The 18,048-nt window shown below is 40.6% G+C and overlaps 1 protein-coding gene across 2 annotated transcripts; it reads right to left on the bottom strand.

Annotated features, from left to right (window-relative positions):
* Window positions 1-3,118: 3,118 nt before the first annotated feature.
* On the bottom strand, window positions 3,119-17,398 carry faxca (failed axon connections homolog, metaxin like GST domain containing a). Of its 2 annotated transcripts, XM_035424292.1 has the most exons (7): window positions 16,852-17,111; window positions 13,861-13,996; window positions 12,991-13,187; window positions 8,299-8,516; window positions 7,294-7,410; window positions 4,456-6,414; window positions 3,119-4,033 (listed from the first exon to the last, which is right to left on the bottom strand). In XM_035424292.1, exons 1-6 carry the CDS (start codon window positions 17,109-17,111, stop codon window positions 6,125-6,127), a joined length of 1,218 nt encoding a protein of 405 aa, XP_035280183.1. In that variant the 3' UTR covers window positions 3,119-4,033; window positions 4,456-6,124. The 2 variants fall into 2 exon arrangements, with proteins under 2 accessions (XP_035280183.1, XP_035280182.1); XM_035424291.1 differs by having other exon boundaries at window positions 3,119-6,414; window positions 16,852-17,398.
* Between the last annotated feature and the right edge of the window lie 650 nt (window positions 17,399-18,048).

The raw sequence follows: 18,048 nt of genomic DNA, 5'->3' as shown, positions 1-18,048 counted from the left end.
GCTTCATGTTAACAGTTGTATGGAACTTCATTCAAGAGCAAGTCCAGCAGTCTAACCGAGGTTACAACTAAGTTGCACTCATAATGAAGATGTGACTCAGAGGTATGCAGTGTCATTTCAATCTAGGAAAATAAATATGTCAATAAAATCTTGGAGCAACACATATTTAACCTTGCAATTTATATGAAATACCACAGTATACCAACACGGTTATCACAAAGGGGAAAAGTATGTATGTTGTGATAACTTGAAATTCAGACACTGGATACCATCAAAATGACAGCCTGTTAACGATGTCCACCGAATTAGGAGGGCCTCACCAACAATTCCAGGAAGTAAAAAGGAGAAAGACTGTAAATTGTACTGTACAATTGTACAATTACAGAGGTAAGTACTGTATCAATTGCTAGCTAGCTCACATTGCTGACCAGGTCATTCACATTCTCATACTGCATTTAGATTGCTTATGGTTGAAGGCTTGCTTCGAATACCTATACAAATATCTACTTGTTTATTATTCAGTCACTAATAAAGACAGATGTAATAGCTGATAGTAGACCATTTTCTGCTGTCCAAGCATTCAGTCTTTACCTTCAGTCTTATCTTCAGCGAGTGAAATGCTTGTTCAATTGTATTCAGGTTAGTGATTGACTTAATCAGTCGATAACATAACAGTTTTTGGCCCAGAAAAACTTCTTTATTGCTTTAGCTGTGTGTTTGGGGTCATTGCCCTACTGCAAGGTGAAGAGCCACCCAATGAGTTTTGAGGCATTCGGCTGGATCAGAGCAGATAATATGTTTCTGTACACATGAGAATTCATCTTGCTCCTGTCAGCAGTCTCATAATCAATATAGGCAAGTCAGCCACGTCCAGTAGCAGCCATACATGCCAAAGCCATTGCATCTCAACCAACCAAACAAGTTTTTTGATGTTTGCAGAAAATAGCCACTGCATCTGCCTTCCTGACAGACTAAGGATGGATGTTCCACCATAAGTGGATGAGGGCAGAGAAGAGCCAGACCGCAAGGAGTGGCTGCTGCATGCTAGAAGATAGTCAGCTGGAAATAGGATGCTGAATAAGAGCTCTGGTTGGAGTGTACGGTGCAATCACTGTCAGCTTAGTATGCCAATGTGAATGATTTGTTTTGAACGTAGGCAGTGAATGGAAGCCAGTAAAGAGTGTTTAAAAGTGGCATGGCATCTATGAATGAAGGCAGACTGAAGACTAAGTGGGCAGCAGCATTCTGGAATGGTTACCTTTAATAGTAAATCAATGTTACAGGACTGGGAGGTTTAGTAGACGGTTTAAAATCTGGTCCTGAATGGCCACAGGGTAGGCTGCTTTTTATTGTCATTCAACACATTAATTAAAGCTGATGACACTGTGAACTGACCTCACCTGGTTTCTTTTGTCTGAACTGTTTGGTAATTGTAGAGCTATAATTATATTTAAGTACAAACCAGCACCCATTGTGCAGTCCTCCAGAATCAGGGCCTGTACTACAGTAATCCAAGATTTAAACCTGGCCAGTTAAAGTCCATATAATCAAATGTGAAGTTCTGCATGTGGGGTAAAAAAAAGAGATATGAGTGTTTTATGCAAGAAACATAATTAAATGTGTTCATTTTGAAAAAGACTTGGGAGTAGTAGTTCATCAAAGTCAATCAGGATGTAGGCACTGTTCTTTAGATGTATAGCAATGAGTATAAATCAAAGGTTACTGTAACAAGTCCCACAGAACTACACAGGCAGGGACAGGGTACGATGCACACGCTTATTGATTCAGCGAACCACAACACTGTCACCATCACTGTCATTGTAGTCGTCATCGCCATTGTTGTTGCTGCTGATGCAGATGCTGTTGTGGTTCTTGTACGTGATCGTGTGCATCCCTGGTCAACCCCAGTCTCACTGAAGGTAGCACAGATATAGGTTAGAACTAATCACGTAACTGCCCACAGCTGCAACTGCTGGCCAGCTAAACCACTCCCCTCCAAGAGTTCCCAGTCCAAAAAGTACTCCAAAAGTACCAGAGATTCCAGTCTATATTTCTGTGTTCCTACAATGTAATTAAGGGAACAACTAATTCACAGATGGGAAAAATAAAAATAATACTTTAAAATACTAATATTTATCATTTTCAAAATTACTAATTTACTGGACAACAAACAGAATTGCTATTACATTTATGATTTAGAATTTATAAAGGTTATAAAATTACCAAGACCAAGACAGGGTTTTAAAGGGCCAAAAAGTTTGCAGTTTGATTGTACGTTTCAAGAAAAGTATTTGTGATCCACATTTCAAATATCCTTCCTTCACAGTAAGCTTCCTTGTGGAAAATTTCAGAGACCAAGGAATTTTTGGTCCTAATGAACACAGAATGTCCCTGAAAAAAAAGGCTGTCTGATCATGACCGTCATAGGTGCTTGTAAAGTGAAAAAATCACCAAAACTTTTTTAGATTTATTCATTAATCCTGTGTACTTTTTGTTTACCATTTAATGCCTTCAGATTTTTATTAAAAGCACAATATAGTTAGAAGCTTGTGAATGAATGAATGAATGAATGAATCATTGCATTTATATAGCACTTTTCCGAACGCTCAAAGTGCTTTACAGTGATGAGTGGGAACGCCCCTCACCCACAACCAATGTGTAGCACCTACCTTGTGTAAGTAGGTATTCCATTGTCAGCACAGGTCAACTGTTCACCCCTCTGTGTGGGTTTCATTTGGTACTTTCTCTAGCACATTAAGTTAGTTTAGCAAATTCAGGATTACTTTAAGTATGGCTCATTCAAGTCTATGGTAGAGCTGACCCTCACAATGATAGCCCTCTAATGGAGTTCTATTACTACATGCGCAACATGAGCAGAGTAGTAGTAAAATTTAAACTTTCAGCTGGGTTCATTTCCATTTACTTTTAGTGAGTATGCCAGTGAATCAAACGTGTGGGTGCATTTTACGTTTCTCTCAACACTGATGGTAATTTGAGGTTCCAGAAAATTTCTCTGAAAGGGGTTCCTCAGTATAATTAATGATGTTAAAATCGAGCACAAAATGACCAAAACAGTAACAAATGCAACATAATACATATTAAAACACACAATTCGGGGTAAAATTATAACAGCTATATTTAATTAAATATTAGTTAGTATCATAGAGTAATCATTTCCATACAGCCACTCATCTCTGGTTATGGTACATTCATAGGAAGTCAATTAGTACATGGTATCTTACAGTGATTTTGTTCATGTACAGTTTTACACTCCTATGTACATTACCCAGTATAGTCCACAACTGTCTAAACATACACAACATTGATTCTGTAATATGGCTTCATAAACTAGTGGTACTGATTTGTACAAGGAAATGACACAGTGGGGTCCCTCTCTGGACCCAGACTGCCATTTTTGTCAGGTGTGAGCAAAAGGACACTCCAGAATACCCTCCTCAGCAGATTTCCACAGCACAGCCCAGACAGAACAAAGCCAAGTTATGAGGTATGATAACACAAAATCTTTCCATTTTAGTTTTCCATTTACCTCTCGCTGCTTTGGGTCACTTTCACGATGGGGACCACAAACATTGAAACGGCCACGCTACTGGGTGCTCACGTTTAAATGCTAGTTTGCAACTTTTCGAGTGCCTGTGTGTAAGTGGACCGGGTCTGGTTCATGCGGTTCTGCTCTTTACTCATGCTTCAGCCTTTACTCAGAGATGGCTGCATGAGGGCAATACTCACCCCGCTGCCTCTCTCAGTCAGGAAAACCTAGCTAAGCTAAGGACCATGATTACACAGACAGACAGAGAGACAGACACGGACAGACAATGGTGGCCCTCCCCCTTAAACATGCACACACTGGAAAGTGAGGGGAGGGGTGTGAATCCTGCTCTGGCACAGTCTAGCACACACTCTTCTCCTCGTTTATTTGGTTGTTTCTGAGCGGTGGCGAATGTTTCAGAGGCGGTAGCTCCTTCTACTTGCATACTGGTGTGCAGAGAGCACGTGCGGTCAGGCGTTCTTAGCACTGGAAGAAAACACACCGAGTCTCACTCTGTTGGTTAATGGCTGGAAAAATGCATTAGGAAAAAAAATTAAAGTTCATTTCATTTGTCAAAAATAATTCAACAATAATTTTATCAACGGAAGATGAACAATTAATTTAAAATAGCATAAAGTACTGGCTCAGGCATAACGTAAACACAAATCATAATCATAAGGCGGTCCATAGAGTCATCTCAGCGATTTCTGATCTAAGGCAAACACATGCGAGTGAAGTTGGCTGGTCTCATGCTGGGAAGATATCTCACTGTTTTGGACACACAGCCACAGAGGGTTTGTAAAGCCACACTGTACACTCAGACAGCTACAGAGAGGGTTTATACAGCCACACCGCACACCGATAATGTCGCCGCACAGTCGACCATTAAAGTGAATACAGCCGCTCACCGTTGGGGCAGCAGACGCAGCACGGGTCTGTTACCGTTAGAAACAAGGTTAATCTGCAGGAGCACATGAGCTGAAGCTGGAAAACAGCGCAAGTCCTCAGCACATGGACAGGGACCTCCGCAGTGTGCTGATTCTGCCACTGGCAGCCTGATCAGGAACTGGAATTGCAGGTACTCTTATTATTCATGAGATCAGACCACTGAATCCCTCCCAGAAGGAGCAATCAAAGCACTGCAGGGGGTTTCTTTGAATAGCCATCATTTCTTCACATTTCAGGTTCTCATTTACGGTAGTTTTAATTAAGGCTAGCGCTCATGCTCCAGAGAGCTTTCTTGCTTCTGCAGGGCAGAAACGGGAAGCTGAGTGATGCCGAGCTCCGACTGCTTTCAGACACAGCTCCGTTGTTTCCATGGCGAAAGGATCAACTGTTCTGCTGCACCATATTGCAGCTTCTGCATACTAATGACAACACAGTGGACCTTTATGCAGTCAGGTGATTGAAACTCAATAACGAATGATTTTAACATAGCTTCTCTGTCGGGAATAAGTAGGACGCACATCGAACCAGGTTATTTAGAAGGTCGGGTGGGGAAGTCTCAGACAGCAGGCAAATAATCCTCAGGGCCCCTGTCCTCTGCAGAGTTCTGTAGGAATCAGCTACCTCTGTGTGGCTGTTCTTCTCACTGAGTCTGAGAGATTCTGTGTGGAACCAGCGGCGCTGTGATAAACTCTCTCTGAGCTGCAGGACTTCTGAACCGCTCCGGATCGCATTCGACTCAATCATGACACCATTAGCTAACAAAGATTATTTGTTAGCTAATCACTTGTCCAAAAAAAAAAACATTTGAAAAAATGTTTTTGTTTTTTTTAAAAAAAAAGGCCAGTGTGCTTTGCTCTGCCACATATTTGTGCGATTCTTCAGACCTGGCCTCGTGCAAGATCCTAAAGAACACCACTCTGGCCTCGGAGAATTACAAGCCATTGCAAACACTGACACACACAAACTGTTTCTGTCAGAAGGCTTCACACCCTACAAGTGAAGAATCTTCTTCAGTATTATCTTCCTCCTTTCGTTCCAAAATGACTATTAAAAAGAGCTGTCGGGTCATTATTTAATCACTTTTTAGAACACGTGTATTATTAGTGCTGACTAGCGAAACGTATCGCTCTCTCAGTCCTGTTCGCACAGTCCTGTAGCTGAAGGGATGATGGGAGAGACACATGTCAATCAGCCCCTACAGGGAATGTCGAGAGTGGACTGATGGGCAGAAGAGTGAAGTTACAGGAACCAAACCACTGAGCCCGTCTGTGAGCCTGATCATACACAGCCGCCTTTCAGGAGATCCACATTTTCACTGCCTTTACGCATTTCATTACAACATCAATATATTAAGCAGAGGAATTATTTCACAGCTGTATTCTGATGAGGATCCATATTGTACATCTCCACACTTCCTCTGCAGTAGTATATTAATATAATATTTGTAACGTTGGTATCTGTGGAGAGATGGGGCGCGTGCGGATGGAAGGGCGCGCACGCGGTGCTGCGGCAAGGGGCCACGCCCCGCAACGACGTCACGCCCGGGCACTCCCACCTAGGCGCGCGCTCTCCTTCCTCTTCCCCGGTGTGCAGGGGGGAGGGGGGGGCGCTGGGGGTGCCGCTGAGGGGTTAACACTTGAGCGACTCCGGGTCGGAGCCCTCCATGTCCAGGTCGGAGTCCATCAGCGAGTGCGCGGTGCACTCGGAGTCCGGCGTGCGCGAGTACGAGAGGCTGTTCCCCGTCGCGTCCTCCTCGAACGTCTCCGTCCGCGAGTACAGGCCGAACTCCAGCGGGCGCGACGGCGTGCCGCTGCTCTCGCTCGAGCCGTCGTAGTAGAAGTCGTCGATGTCCACGTACCACTCGGGCCAGAATTTCCTGCGGATCCGCTCGCAGTACATGGCCAGGTTGATCAGCTCACCTGCATGGTTCACAGGCAAAGGCGGCCATCTTTAAATTAACAAATCAAAGTCTGTGTCCTACCACAAAATGAAAAAAATAAATAAATAAAAATAAAAAAAAACTCCAAAATTAATGTACCTATACACTAAAATCAAAACAGTTGAGACATTGGTTGCTTTGCAGATGACAATGAGATATAAACCATAAAAATGGGCAAGCAACCCATATTACATATGAAATAAGTAAATAAAATGTTGCATATCCTTTTCATACAATGACTGCTTGAAGCCTGTGACTCATAGACGTCACCAGGTGGTAAATAAAGTACCTAACATGGGAACTTTTAAGTACATAACATTAATATGTCCCAAACATTATGGCTCCCAATGGGGGGGGGGGGGGGGGGGGGGGCTATGCATGAAAAGTGCTGAAACCCAAGTGTATAAAAATACACTATAATGAAAATTCAGAACTTGTACTTGAATCGTTTGATTACATTATTCCATTTCTTTTTGCTAAATGGGAATATACGTAATCCATTTAAGATTTTTTTTTAAAGAGTTGAAGTCGATGAAGTTTGTAATGAGCTGTGCAGTAAGCTGTGCTGTGCTTCTTCATTTTAGTGATTTATTTTGTGATTATTTGCAGTGGTTCAGTCGTAGTAATTCGGCTGATTTTATTCATGAAATTTGTATGATTTGATGTCAGGTCAGAGGTCACAGTCAACTCTGACAGTCAAACAGTCATCAAATTTGTTATAGGACAGTGAAAACAGCAGGCAGTCATAGACGGTAACCGTAAGATCCAATCAGTGAAACATGAATAGAAGTGCAGTGGAGTTATACCAGTGAGAGATGGAGTGACATCACTGGCAGACAGGAAGTGCGAGTGACCTCACCTTTGATGAGCTGTTCAGGCCGGGTGCCTGGCAGCGTCCACATGGCCTGGGCAAGGTGACCGAACACTGTGGCGTCCACAGTCGACATCTTCGGACCCATGATATACTTCTTATCACCTGCAGTTGTATATTGATATGAGAAAACAATGTCAAAAAGGAGTAATGCAGAAAATCTATGCTGGTACTCATAAACTGAATCAATTGAACTGACAATTCTAGACTGTACACAGCTATAGTTACAATGCATCATCTCTTCCTTGAAGTCACCACAGCAGTTAAACTGTTAATGCTGTGAAATGCTGTCTGCAGTACAACAATTCAACCAAAAGAGGGCAGTTTCTACACGGACAGGTCCTGTTCACATCTATGGTGTTTCCATTTTCTTAAAAACACAATGCAGTCCTAAAGGAGCATTATAGGGCAGTGTATTTTAACCACTGTAGAACCTCAGTGATGTGAATCTCACAGTTGTCGACTGGCCAGTCAACTGAATGGTTATAAAATTGGAAATATCGTGCACAATCATACCTGATAGAGCTCCTTACTATTATTGACACCACAATGTAAAAATATACCAAAACATCGCATTCCACTGATGAAAACATATATATTATCAAAATATTATCAAAATTAACAATATTATCAAAAGAAGGGGGGAAATAGAATCAAATGGTTAGAATCAATGACAGTGGGTCACTGAAATGTATATGATGCATTTAGAAAAACAAATGAATGTTTGAATGAAATGACTGGTGGTTTGATTATTAGTTATTGGACTCTTCAAAAGAGAAGGATACCATAGTGTAAGTATATTCTAGGGATTCAAGCTTTCTTTCTTTTTTTAATCCCCTGCTCCAGGTGACTTTACAAAGTTAGAAAATTTCAGTTCTGAACAACCTCCATTTCCAATGCATTCATAATTTGGAGGTTCTACTGTTGAACTGTAAAGAGAATATTTTGGCTGCGTGTGTGAATTTTAGTAGCAGCCCGGATGCCCCAGCATACCCAGCAGGGTGGCCAGTGTCCGCATGTCTTTCTCCATCAGGGCGTACACCTCCTCCTTGGAGAAGCGTCCGATGCCGTGACCGTACATCTCGCGCTTCACGATGCCGCCAGTCAGGTGACTCAGGATCCACTTGAGAAGGTCACTCAGGGGCCCGCTCACCGCCAGCATCTTCTGAGTCTCCTCCAGGTTATCCACCCACTGACAGTACGCTATGGTCCTGCGACACACAGACATACAGACAAACACACACACACACACACATACACGTGCACATGCACACACACACACACACACACGCGCACACACACACACACACACACAAACGCGTACACACATGCACACACACACACACACACACATAATGTTACTTTTCATTGATAGAAACAGCCTAGTTTGTTGTTGCTGCTGTAATTAATAAGAATAATAAAAACAAGTGATAATAATAATAATAATAATAATAATAATAATAATAATAATAATTGACAAAAAACCACTTAGTTCTGAGCTGCTCAAGCACCTCTCAACCCCATTAATACAACAGAGAGAGGCAATCTTCTCCAGCAAATGATAATTAAATTTGGATGCAGCGGGTAACATTTAGATCACTGTAACCTATGTGCCCTTTTCAGGAGCCGGCACATCACCCTCAGTAGGACTGACGGTGCCTATATGCTGCAGGGTGCAAGGGTCACGTCCACTTGGAAGTACGCATTTAATCACACACAGCATCTCGGACGGACTGAAATGCAAATAAGTATTCCTTTTCATTCTCGACACTGAAGATGGAATCAAATAATTAAACACTGCCAAAATATCAAGCTGTCATTATTTCAGGCTTCACTGTGCAATCTGGAGCCCGACCCACAAAAAAACATTTTTAAAACTGCCAAAACACAGCTTCATATGTCATCACTTCATCAATATTCTGGAGAAACAGGAACATGAAACCTGAGGAAATGAGGAAGGAAGGATTGATCACATACTTAATATTTTATTATTGCAAGGCTAAATCTTACAGTGCAACTGAGACAAAAATGCAGAAGCAGCTCAAAGGAGACCAACCACAAACACGACTAAACAGCAGCAGTCCTGAGAAGGTAACTTAATTTACTGATGTACCAGTGTACCAACCACTGATGATTTATCCATCTTACTATTTTTATGGAAGATTAGCGTGGATATCACATCTTCTGTGAAGAATTCATGCCACACAATGACGTTATTCCCATGCACCTTTTCTCAGTTCAGAAACGCAGAATCAACACCATTGCACTTGCTTCCTGGCACTCTGGAGAACCTTTCTGTCTGCTATTTTTCCCAAGGCATATGACCTGTCATACTGAGAAATCTTACCTTTCAATACTGTGGAATTTCCTTCCTCTGAATAGACAGTTGCAGTGCTTTTTTTCCATTTGACAAAGCCAATTTTTGTAATACATTGTAATTTACCGTTAAATTGAGAGAAATCCATTTTGCTCATTCTCCTTGTTTTGTTTGTGACCCTGAGCCATGGAACACCAACTCATGGAAGCCAACTTTTCTATACTTTATATTTCCACCTTTAGCAGACTGTCCTCTAGAATGACTTATACAGGTTACATTTTTGCATACATTGCATTTATACAATGGACACTTTTACTGGACCATTTCAGGTTAAAGAACTTGCTCAAGGATACAACCACAGCACCTCAGCTGGGAACTGAACCTACAACCTTTGCCTTACAAGCCCAGTCCCTAAGCATTAAACTACACTGCTAAATAAATTCCTTCCAGAGTACAGAAGGTCCCCATTTTGATATGATATTCCTACTTTCAAAAGTTAAGCACATTAGCAGCATTAGCCTTCACAAATGCATTTTGTATGGATTTATCAATAAAACTCTGCTCTTTCCTTCCTTTGGTACTGCCGTATCTATCCTGTTTCTCCCTTCCTTCCTGTCCAAATAAAACAAACAAACACATCATTGGCTACATAAAGGACAAGAGCATAAAAATGACGTTTACAATAATACTAATGATGACAATAAATCATACTATTTATTTTTACATAATAATAATACCAATAATAATAATAATTTTTTTTCACATATAGGTAAGCTGAAACAAAGGAGTATTTTCAATCCTATGGCTTCTCACTCTTCCACTAAGTATTCATGTCCATGTTTGACATCCAGATGAGATCCAAAGTAAAAAGCAATGCATCCTTTCCCATTATGAAAGTTATTGATGATATGCTCTACTGGACAGGCATATTTAAAGAAAGGTACTACTGTTTAATATAATAAAGCATTTAAAGATCATTAAATTTCTACCTGTCATACTCAATCACAACTGATTTGTAGCTAGGAGAGTAAAACAGTTATCTTAATAAACACAAGAATAACTGGTGTATAAGAGGCACATATTACATCAAGCGCCAGCAGTGTTATTCAGTTCTATTTACATAAACATAAGTTAACACTTCCAGAAGCTGTGGTAGATCATATCCAATCATGAGTCATAAATGATCCTATGCCAGGTACAATGGCAGGCTGAGCAATGGGTGTTGTTATGATTATGATGATGATGACGATTATCATTATTATTATCATTATTATTATTATTAAGACCGGGGTCCTGTTTCACAAGGCAGGATTGCTGAATTACCTGGATAACTGCGCTGAGTAAATCCCGAAAATCCCTCAAGTCTGAAACATGGACTGAAGCAAAAAGAGCTGTTCTGGGTTTTACTCAGGGCAGTTATCCAGCTAACACAGTAATCCTGCTTTGTGAAGTACCCCCCTGAACAAGCCATTCAGCCATTCAATCTAGGCTCGCCATTTACCAGCAGGCCAGAGAGTATCCAGCACTGCATCGAGTCTGAACGTAAACACTCTATGGGCCTCTGCCACTACGACATGACGTGGAAAGCGGTTCCATGGGTTGTTCCTCCCACCATACTTTTCTGGGAGCATGTTGGATTGCTGGTAGGTGCGGACGGGCGGGCGGGCATTGGCGGTTGGCGTTGCGGGCAGCCATAGGCACATGGGTGCCGAGCTCCTTGTCTCTGTGTGCTCCCACGTGCTTGTGGCTGCTCGTGATGCTACTTGTTGATGCTCGCTTGTCTGTGCTTACGTGTCTTGTATGTTCTTTTATGCTGCTCGTAATGCACCTCGTTAATGCTCAATAGTTTTACTCACTTGTCTGTGCTTATGTGTTATGTATGTTCTTTTATGTTCCTTAAACCATCAACCTGCCCAGGGATTACAGATGAAAATTAGCCTGTACGGCTAAATCTGGCACATTTACATGGTGCATCTAAGTTCTCATGTTTATTAATGTGCACTGCCCCTTTCTTAAATAAAATAAACCTTAAACCTTATATGTATGATTTAGGGAACAGGTGCATGATTTTTGGAACATGTATTTGATTTAAAGAACAAGCATACAACACATATATGGTTTAGTGGAGACACGTATGATCTTGGGGACATAGAAACAAGCATACAATTTAGGGACATGCATATAATTTAAGTAAGATCGGTAATATTAAGAGAACATGTATAACATGGGGAATATCGATAGCTTTTAAGCAACACACATATGGTTTACAGAAAATACATACAATTTCAGATTTAGGGAGATTGCATGAGATTTAAGGGAAATAAATATGACTGGAACATATGTAATTTAGGGGCAGGGCATACACACATATTCTCCCATTTCAGATGCTTAATTTAAAACCAGAGACAACTGAGGAGTGCAAAGTCTGCCAAATAAATGTAATATTGTCATTATAACTGTGTACATTGTCAATCAGTGGGGCTTTCCTGGTAAAATATAAATAAAGCATAAATAAAAATCAAGTTAATTTAGTAAACATAATTTAGTGAACATGCAGTTTTTCAACAGACCAGAGTGATACACAATGGTATCTGCATGTCATCCATGTTAGGTACATTTTACTAATTTTCTTACAGTCTTGGCCCAGGGCACACAGGATGCTAATTTGCAGCCTCTTCTACAAAAAGCAGCACGTAACCGCTATAAATAATTCAATCAATAGCCGCATATGGGATTGCAAACCACATCACTCAGAGATGGAGAGAGAAAGGAGACAGATACAGATAAAAGCCAGGAACACAGCAACGGCCAGTGAAAGAGCGGTTAACCTTAAATGAAAACCCACATTGGCAGCAGGCAATAATGCACCAAAGCAATCTTATAGTTTCCATTGAACTATATTCCAACCTAATCATAGGTGCACAAATCTGACATTTAAATTATTATTATTATTATTATTATTATTATTATTATTATTATTATTATTATTATTATTAATAATAATAATAATAATAATAATAATAAAAATCAATTCGCAATTAAACTTAAGCCCGAAAACTCCATAAACCACACCTAGAATAGCAATAAAAATACTCATACACAGTAACTCTGGATTGCAGAAGGTCTTACTTTAGCTCTGCAGTTATAACTAGTGCTACTATGGAAGATACATTTTCAAACAAGCTCTCATTAATTTGTTTTACCCGCTAAATTGGTTCTCCCAATAAATATATATCATCACATGCGTCTACTCCCCCATTGTCAGCTGTTTCCTGAAATCCCCCTCATCTCCACATCCATTCATGCTTTATTTTACTGATTGGTGATTATTGTTCTCTGTTAGTTGTTACTGTAAGCGCATGTCTCACCAGTAGAAGTGCTCCTCCACCATCTTGGTGACGGCGCGGGACACAGCCTTCTCCTGCGGACTCAGGCTCTTGTTGAGGTTGACTCCCAGCTTCTCCTCCAGGAAGTCGATGATGAACTCCGTCCCGGACACCTGCTCATTGTTGTACTCGATCCAGGGCATCTTGCCCTGCGGAGACAGCTTCCCATCAAAGTAATTCTGCAAAGGAAGCAAAACAACTGGTTACATTTACTTCAGCACCACAGTCGCATATGCACTTTAAGGCTATCATAATCTTCAGTGTAATCACACTGCATTCATTGTGGTCACCGATGTGCTAGAATACTGTCACATTCAATGTGCTTTAACCTCCTCAGACCAGGCAATTAATTTTTGTCCGCTGTAGAGGATATGAGTCTCGGTGAATCTCAAGAACCACATACTACTTTGCTGAAACCTACATTAAATAAAATATATTTAAAAATATTAAAAAAGGGAAAAAAAATGTTTTAAAAATATTTTTACTGCAAAATGTTTTGTCGTCCAATACCCTTAAAAAATGAAATAAATAAAATATTTTAACTTTTTTTCCTACTGGGTCTCAAGAGGTTAAAGTAAGTTAGTTTATGGGTTTAATATAGTTTCAGCAGTCACAAATAACATTAAAGTTGGTGACCCTAATCATACAAAAGTAAAACATAGTAATTGCAAATCTAAATATTTCACACATACAGTTTATGCTGTATGATGTATACAGTATTAAGTCCCATAGATCTAATAAAACCATGCAGGAAGTGCACCCAGTACCTATGCTACCAAATGCACACATAAACACACATCTTATACACCACCATACCAATGCAATGCAGAACATATAAAGATGGAAGCACACCTGGTAGGGTAGGTCAACCATGCGCAGGTAGGTCTCCAACTTCAAACAGAAAGGGGAGAGGCTGGGAACCCCACTTTTGGGCCGAGAGAACTGGTGAAGAATGATAGCATCTTTGGAGTCCATCTCCTGCTCTTTCCTGGGGAAGCAAGCCAAGAGTTAACTCTCGATTGACCCAAGATTCAAGGAGGATCATTCCTTTGAGTCTGCTAAGCAGCCATATTATACCATCCCATTTCCAACTCAAACTCAGGCCAAGCCATTCTCCAACACTTACAAAAGTACAATTGATTTGGAACAGAAAAAGCAAAGAGTTTGTGCTTGAGGACATGTTAGCAATTAAACATTCAATGCTAGTTCTAAAGAAAGTGACCTTCAATAATTGCCATAAGGCTCTAGAATTATGTTATATTACTACTGCATGTAATTTCCACATGGTGTAGTAATATTTCCATTTACTACATCACAAATTGTTGAATGAGGTGCTTCTCTTGCATAATCACTGACAGCAGTGTAGTAATATAGCAGAGATATTAATATCCAACATCAAATGGGAGCATTCAAAAATGTGCTTTCCTCATTCCAGGCATCATAAAACCAACTTCCTGCTGACAGTCCCAGCTTCTGTCAGTACTTTCCTATTACAGGACTCCCTCGCCTTTCACACTTAAAGTGAAGGAGCTACCCTTTAACTGAGGCCCACAGGAACAAAGTCAGCTCCACAGTAAAATAAATATGGTGTTTGCCCATGATAACAATGCTGAGGTTTAGCACTTAATGGGTCTTGTGGTAAAGTCATTTTGCACATTGTTCATCTACTTACAGAAGGACCCACACAAAATTGGCAGTAACGCATTGTATGCACTTCAACCCGCACTTCAACCCACAGTGAGACAAACCAAGTCTACTCTACAGTGAGACAAATGTACACTACATCAAGGGGATAAATATTCTCTTCTCTGCTTACGCTACAGTTAAACAAACATACTACAGGTCTGTCTACTCCACAATGGGACAAATAGCCTATACAAACAGAAATGGGCCCTGCAACCCTGGTCCCAAAGAGCCACATGCTCTACTGCCTTTTGTTGTTATTCTGTACTTAATCAAGTAGAGAAGTTGATTACACAATTAACTTACTTCACTTGGTTACTTGGATCTGAACTGGGTGCTGACTTTGAGGTGAAAACAAAAACAGGCAGAGCTTGTGGCTCTCCAGGATCATGGGTGCATTATTGCTCTAAAATCTACTCAACAGCTATACATTCATACCTCATATATTTCACTCTTTCTACTCTGTAATGGACTATCTATAAAACTGTTGTTAGACCACAGCTTGGGAATCAATGTTGCAGTTTACTACTTTATCAACATGAAAACCTTAGTTGCTGCATCAATAATCACCGTAGAAGCATTCCAGTAACACAAGGTAATTCAACAAAAAAGGAACACGCTACTGACAATTCACATAGACAGTATGCTGAAATATATAGGCTACAAGAGGCCCACGCTGCCGTCGGACTGAAATAATATGACATGGCGGCGCTATCCACTCCACAATGGTACTGAACTGTTATGTACAAGGTTCGTCTATAGTACACGTCTTAAATATCAAGTTCAGACTTTTGGTGCTACACTATAAAAAAACAGATAGCATGGCGAAGTCAGCAACACAAGCAAAATATACAAAGATGGAATTATAACTTATAATGTTCCATTCAAAATTTCAATCGGACAAAAATGTGAGAACTCTCAAAAATTTTATTCAATAGAAAAATATTACGACAACAATCTTTTTGTTCACACTAGCAAAGCCAGCGCTAGTTTTTCGCTTTTCTAATTATTTTAGATGTATTAATGTTAACACTGCTTTCCCAAAACTCAATACGAAGAAACACATCTTATCGGGTTATCGGGATTTTAACGAATCATCACAAATGCAGGCATTAGCGATTACAAAAATAAATATTGTCCATGCCTGGTCTACATGCATATTTTCAAAATACCAATATATTTGGCCTACTGTGATGACATGTTTCTAGATTGTGCCAGATCACAATCAGAATGAACTCCCCACTCTGTCTATAATCTAACACGGGATTCAAAACATAGGTATCACGGAAAATGTTTATTTGAGGTCACTGACATTATTAGGTTACATTACGAGATGGCAACATTGCTCATCATTAACTAGCACACTGATGTATAGCCTACAGCCATCTATTCCATTCAACTGCTTTTCTTCTCTCTTTAGGTCTTATCTGAGCTCATTCATATTTGGGTTTTATCATACTTCACGTGCTAAATAAAGGTCATTCTATTACAACCGCAGTATTTTCTATATCTACCTGCCTTCAAAGACTCTACGGTCATTCGGCAGGCCACACACTGATGCCTGGTTGCACATAAACACCTAAGGTAGCGGTTGACGTGCCCTTGAAAGCTGAAACAAAACAAACGACTCGAATATTAACATGACTCATGCATCCCTTGGAAAATATATCATACAAACGGGACTTTTTGAAACTACTTTGAAAATGTACATAAACGCAATTTATATATCTGAAACCAAACCACTGTTTAGGAAAACGATTCCTGCACATTCGGTAGCAGCAACATAGAATATGGACGGCCATGAAGCTTGCACAATATGTGATGCCATCCTAGGGGCTCCTTCATATGGGCAGTTACATCACAATTCACTCACGAGCCTATATTCCCAGACATTTTCGCATTTGCATTGGTAGACTACACCCCGCCCAATATTCTCTGATTAGGTAACAAACCATCATAAAAACAGCAGTAGGCCTACAGAATTTTTTTTTAATTTTATGTCCGCAAAGATAATGTCGTCTATGTTTTCTGCCCATAAGAAGACAAGAAAGACATTAAGCTATCAGACATAGCCTAGTAATATGACAAATTATAACAATATAAAACATTAAGAAACATAAGTGGTGGAGTGTTTGTGAACCCCCTCCGTTTTAATATTACCTGATAGCTAGCAGTTCGTGCAGAAGATAGGCAGCGGCGGCGAGCAGAGCCCCACCGGTCAGATAGAGGGTTTTCTTCCACCAGGAGTCGGACCCGAGACCCGACATGATCCCGCCGTAGTCCTGCAGAGGGAAGGCGACAATGTACCCATAAAAGGAGTAGTGCTCATTGGAGCCACAGAGCCCGAAGGAGAAGCTCTGATTCCGGCCAAGATCAACCACACATGACCGGGAGGAGGCGAAGCCAACACCCCAGTACATTCTCCCTCTGAATCGCCACCTGCTTCCGCGCTCTGGTCTTTTTCGGCTTCATCAAAATGGCTGAACCGGGTGTTAGCCTAATGCAGGACGATCGGTAATTTTAGGTGCAAAATAGGAAAAGGGAACATTTTTGCCGGTGGTGGTCCCGGTGTAGGACTCGGCATCCTTCGCTGCTGCTCGCCGCCGCTTTGTCTATCCCAATGGCGACGAGTGATGTCACGAACGCTGTAGCTACCGGTGAGCGTTCTCCTCCCCCTGGAAGCGCAAGAAAACAACAGGAACACAGTGTGAACACCAAGCGTAATTGCAGGATTTTAATACCAATCTTGGATTTACCTATTCGAACAACGCATTGTTATAGGCCTAATATGCTATTGCAATATCAAACACAATAACTATAATAATAGTAACATATAGGCCCAATAATCATAATACCTCGTTATTATTATTATTATTATTATTGCTGTTGTTGTTGTTGGTGGTGATGTAGTTATTATACTAAAGCGCTAACCTTTCCTGCAAGTTCACAATGGATACTGATATTATACCAATTTAACCTGTCATGCTGTAAATTTAAATAACGATAACAACTGAGCAGCGTAAGTGCAATGGAGGATAACAAAATCAGTCAATGAAAAGGGTCTAAGCAGCATTGAGCAAATGTTATACAACTGCAGTCTTATGTATCATTTGTCAGGATGTAATGAATAACACCAAACCCCTGACTCTGATCAATCTTGGAATGCGACGATTTTGAATGTAGGCCAAGTAGGTGAGGAGGTGAATATTATGAAAAATACATGCTTTATCTGATAGTGGCACTGTAAAGAACAACTATGTGTACTCGATATGCTTTGTGGGGTTCATACAAACATGAGAATGTAAATTTAATCCAGATGACACGCGTTATTCAGTGGCTACGCCTCACATCACATTA

The sequence above is a fragment of the Anguilla anguilla genome, chromosome 6 (genome assembly GCF_013347855.1).
Source record: "Anguilla anguilla isolate fAngAng1 chromosome 6, fAngAng1.pri, whole genome shotgun sequence".
In the NCBI taxonomy this organism is placed as follows: domain Eukaryota; kingdom Metazoa; phylum Chordata; class Actinopteri; order Anguilliformes; family Anguillidae; genus Anguilla; species Anguilla anguilla.
The sequence above is the reverse complement of the archived record's forward strand: the minus strand, read 5'-3'. Positions and strand labels throughout refer to the sequence as shown.

Coding starts and splice junctions, on each gene's coding strand:
- faxca (XM_035424291.1), bottom strand. CDS start 17,111: ATGTACTGGGGTGTTGGCTTCGCCTCCTCCCGGTCATGTGTGGTTGAT. Junction 8,517..12,990: donor GTGGAGGAGCACTTCTACTG/GTGAGACATGCG, acceptor TGTGTGTCGCAG/GACCATAGCGTACTGTCAGT. Junction 7,411..8,298: donor GACACTGGCCACCCTGCTGG/GTATGCTGGGGC, acceptor ATACAACTGCAG/GTGATAAGAAGTATATCATG.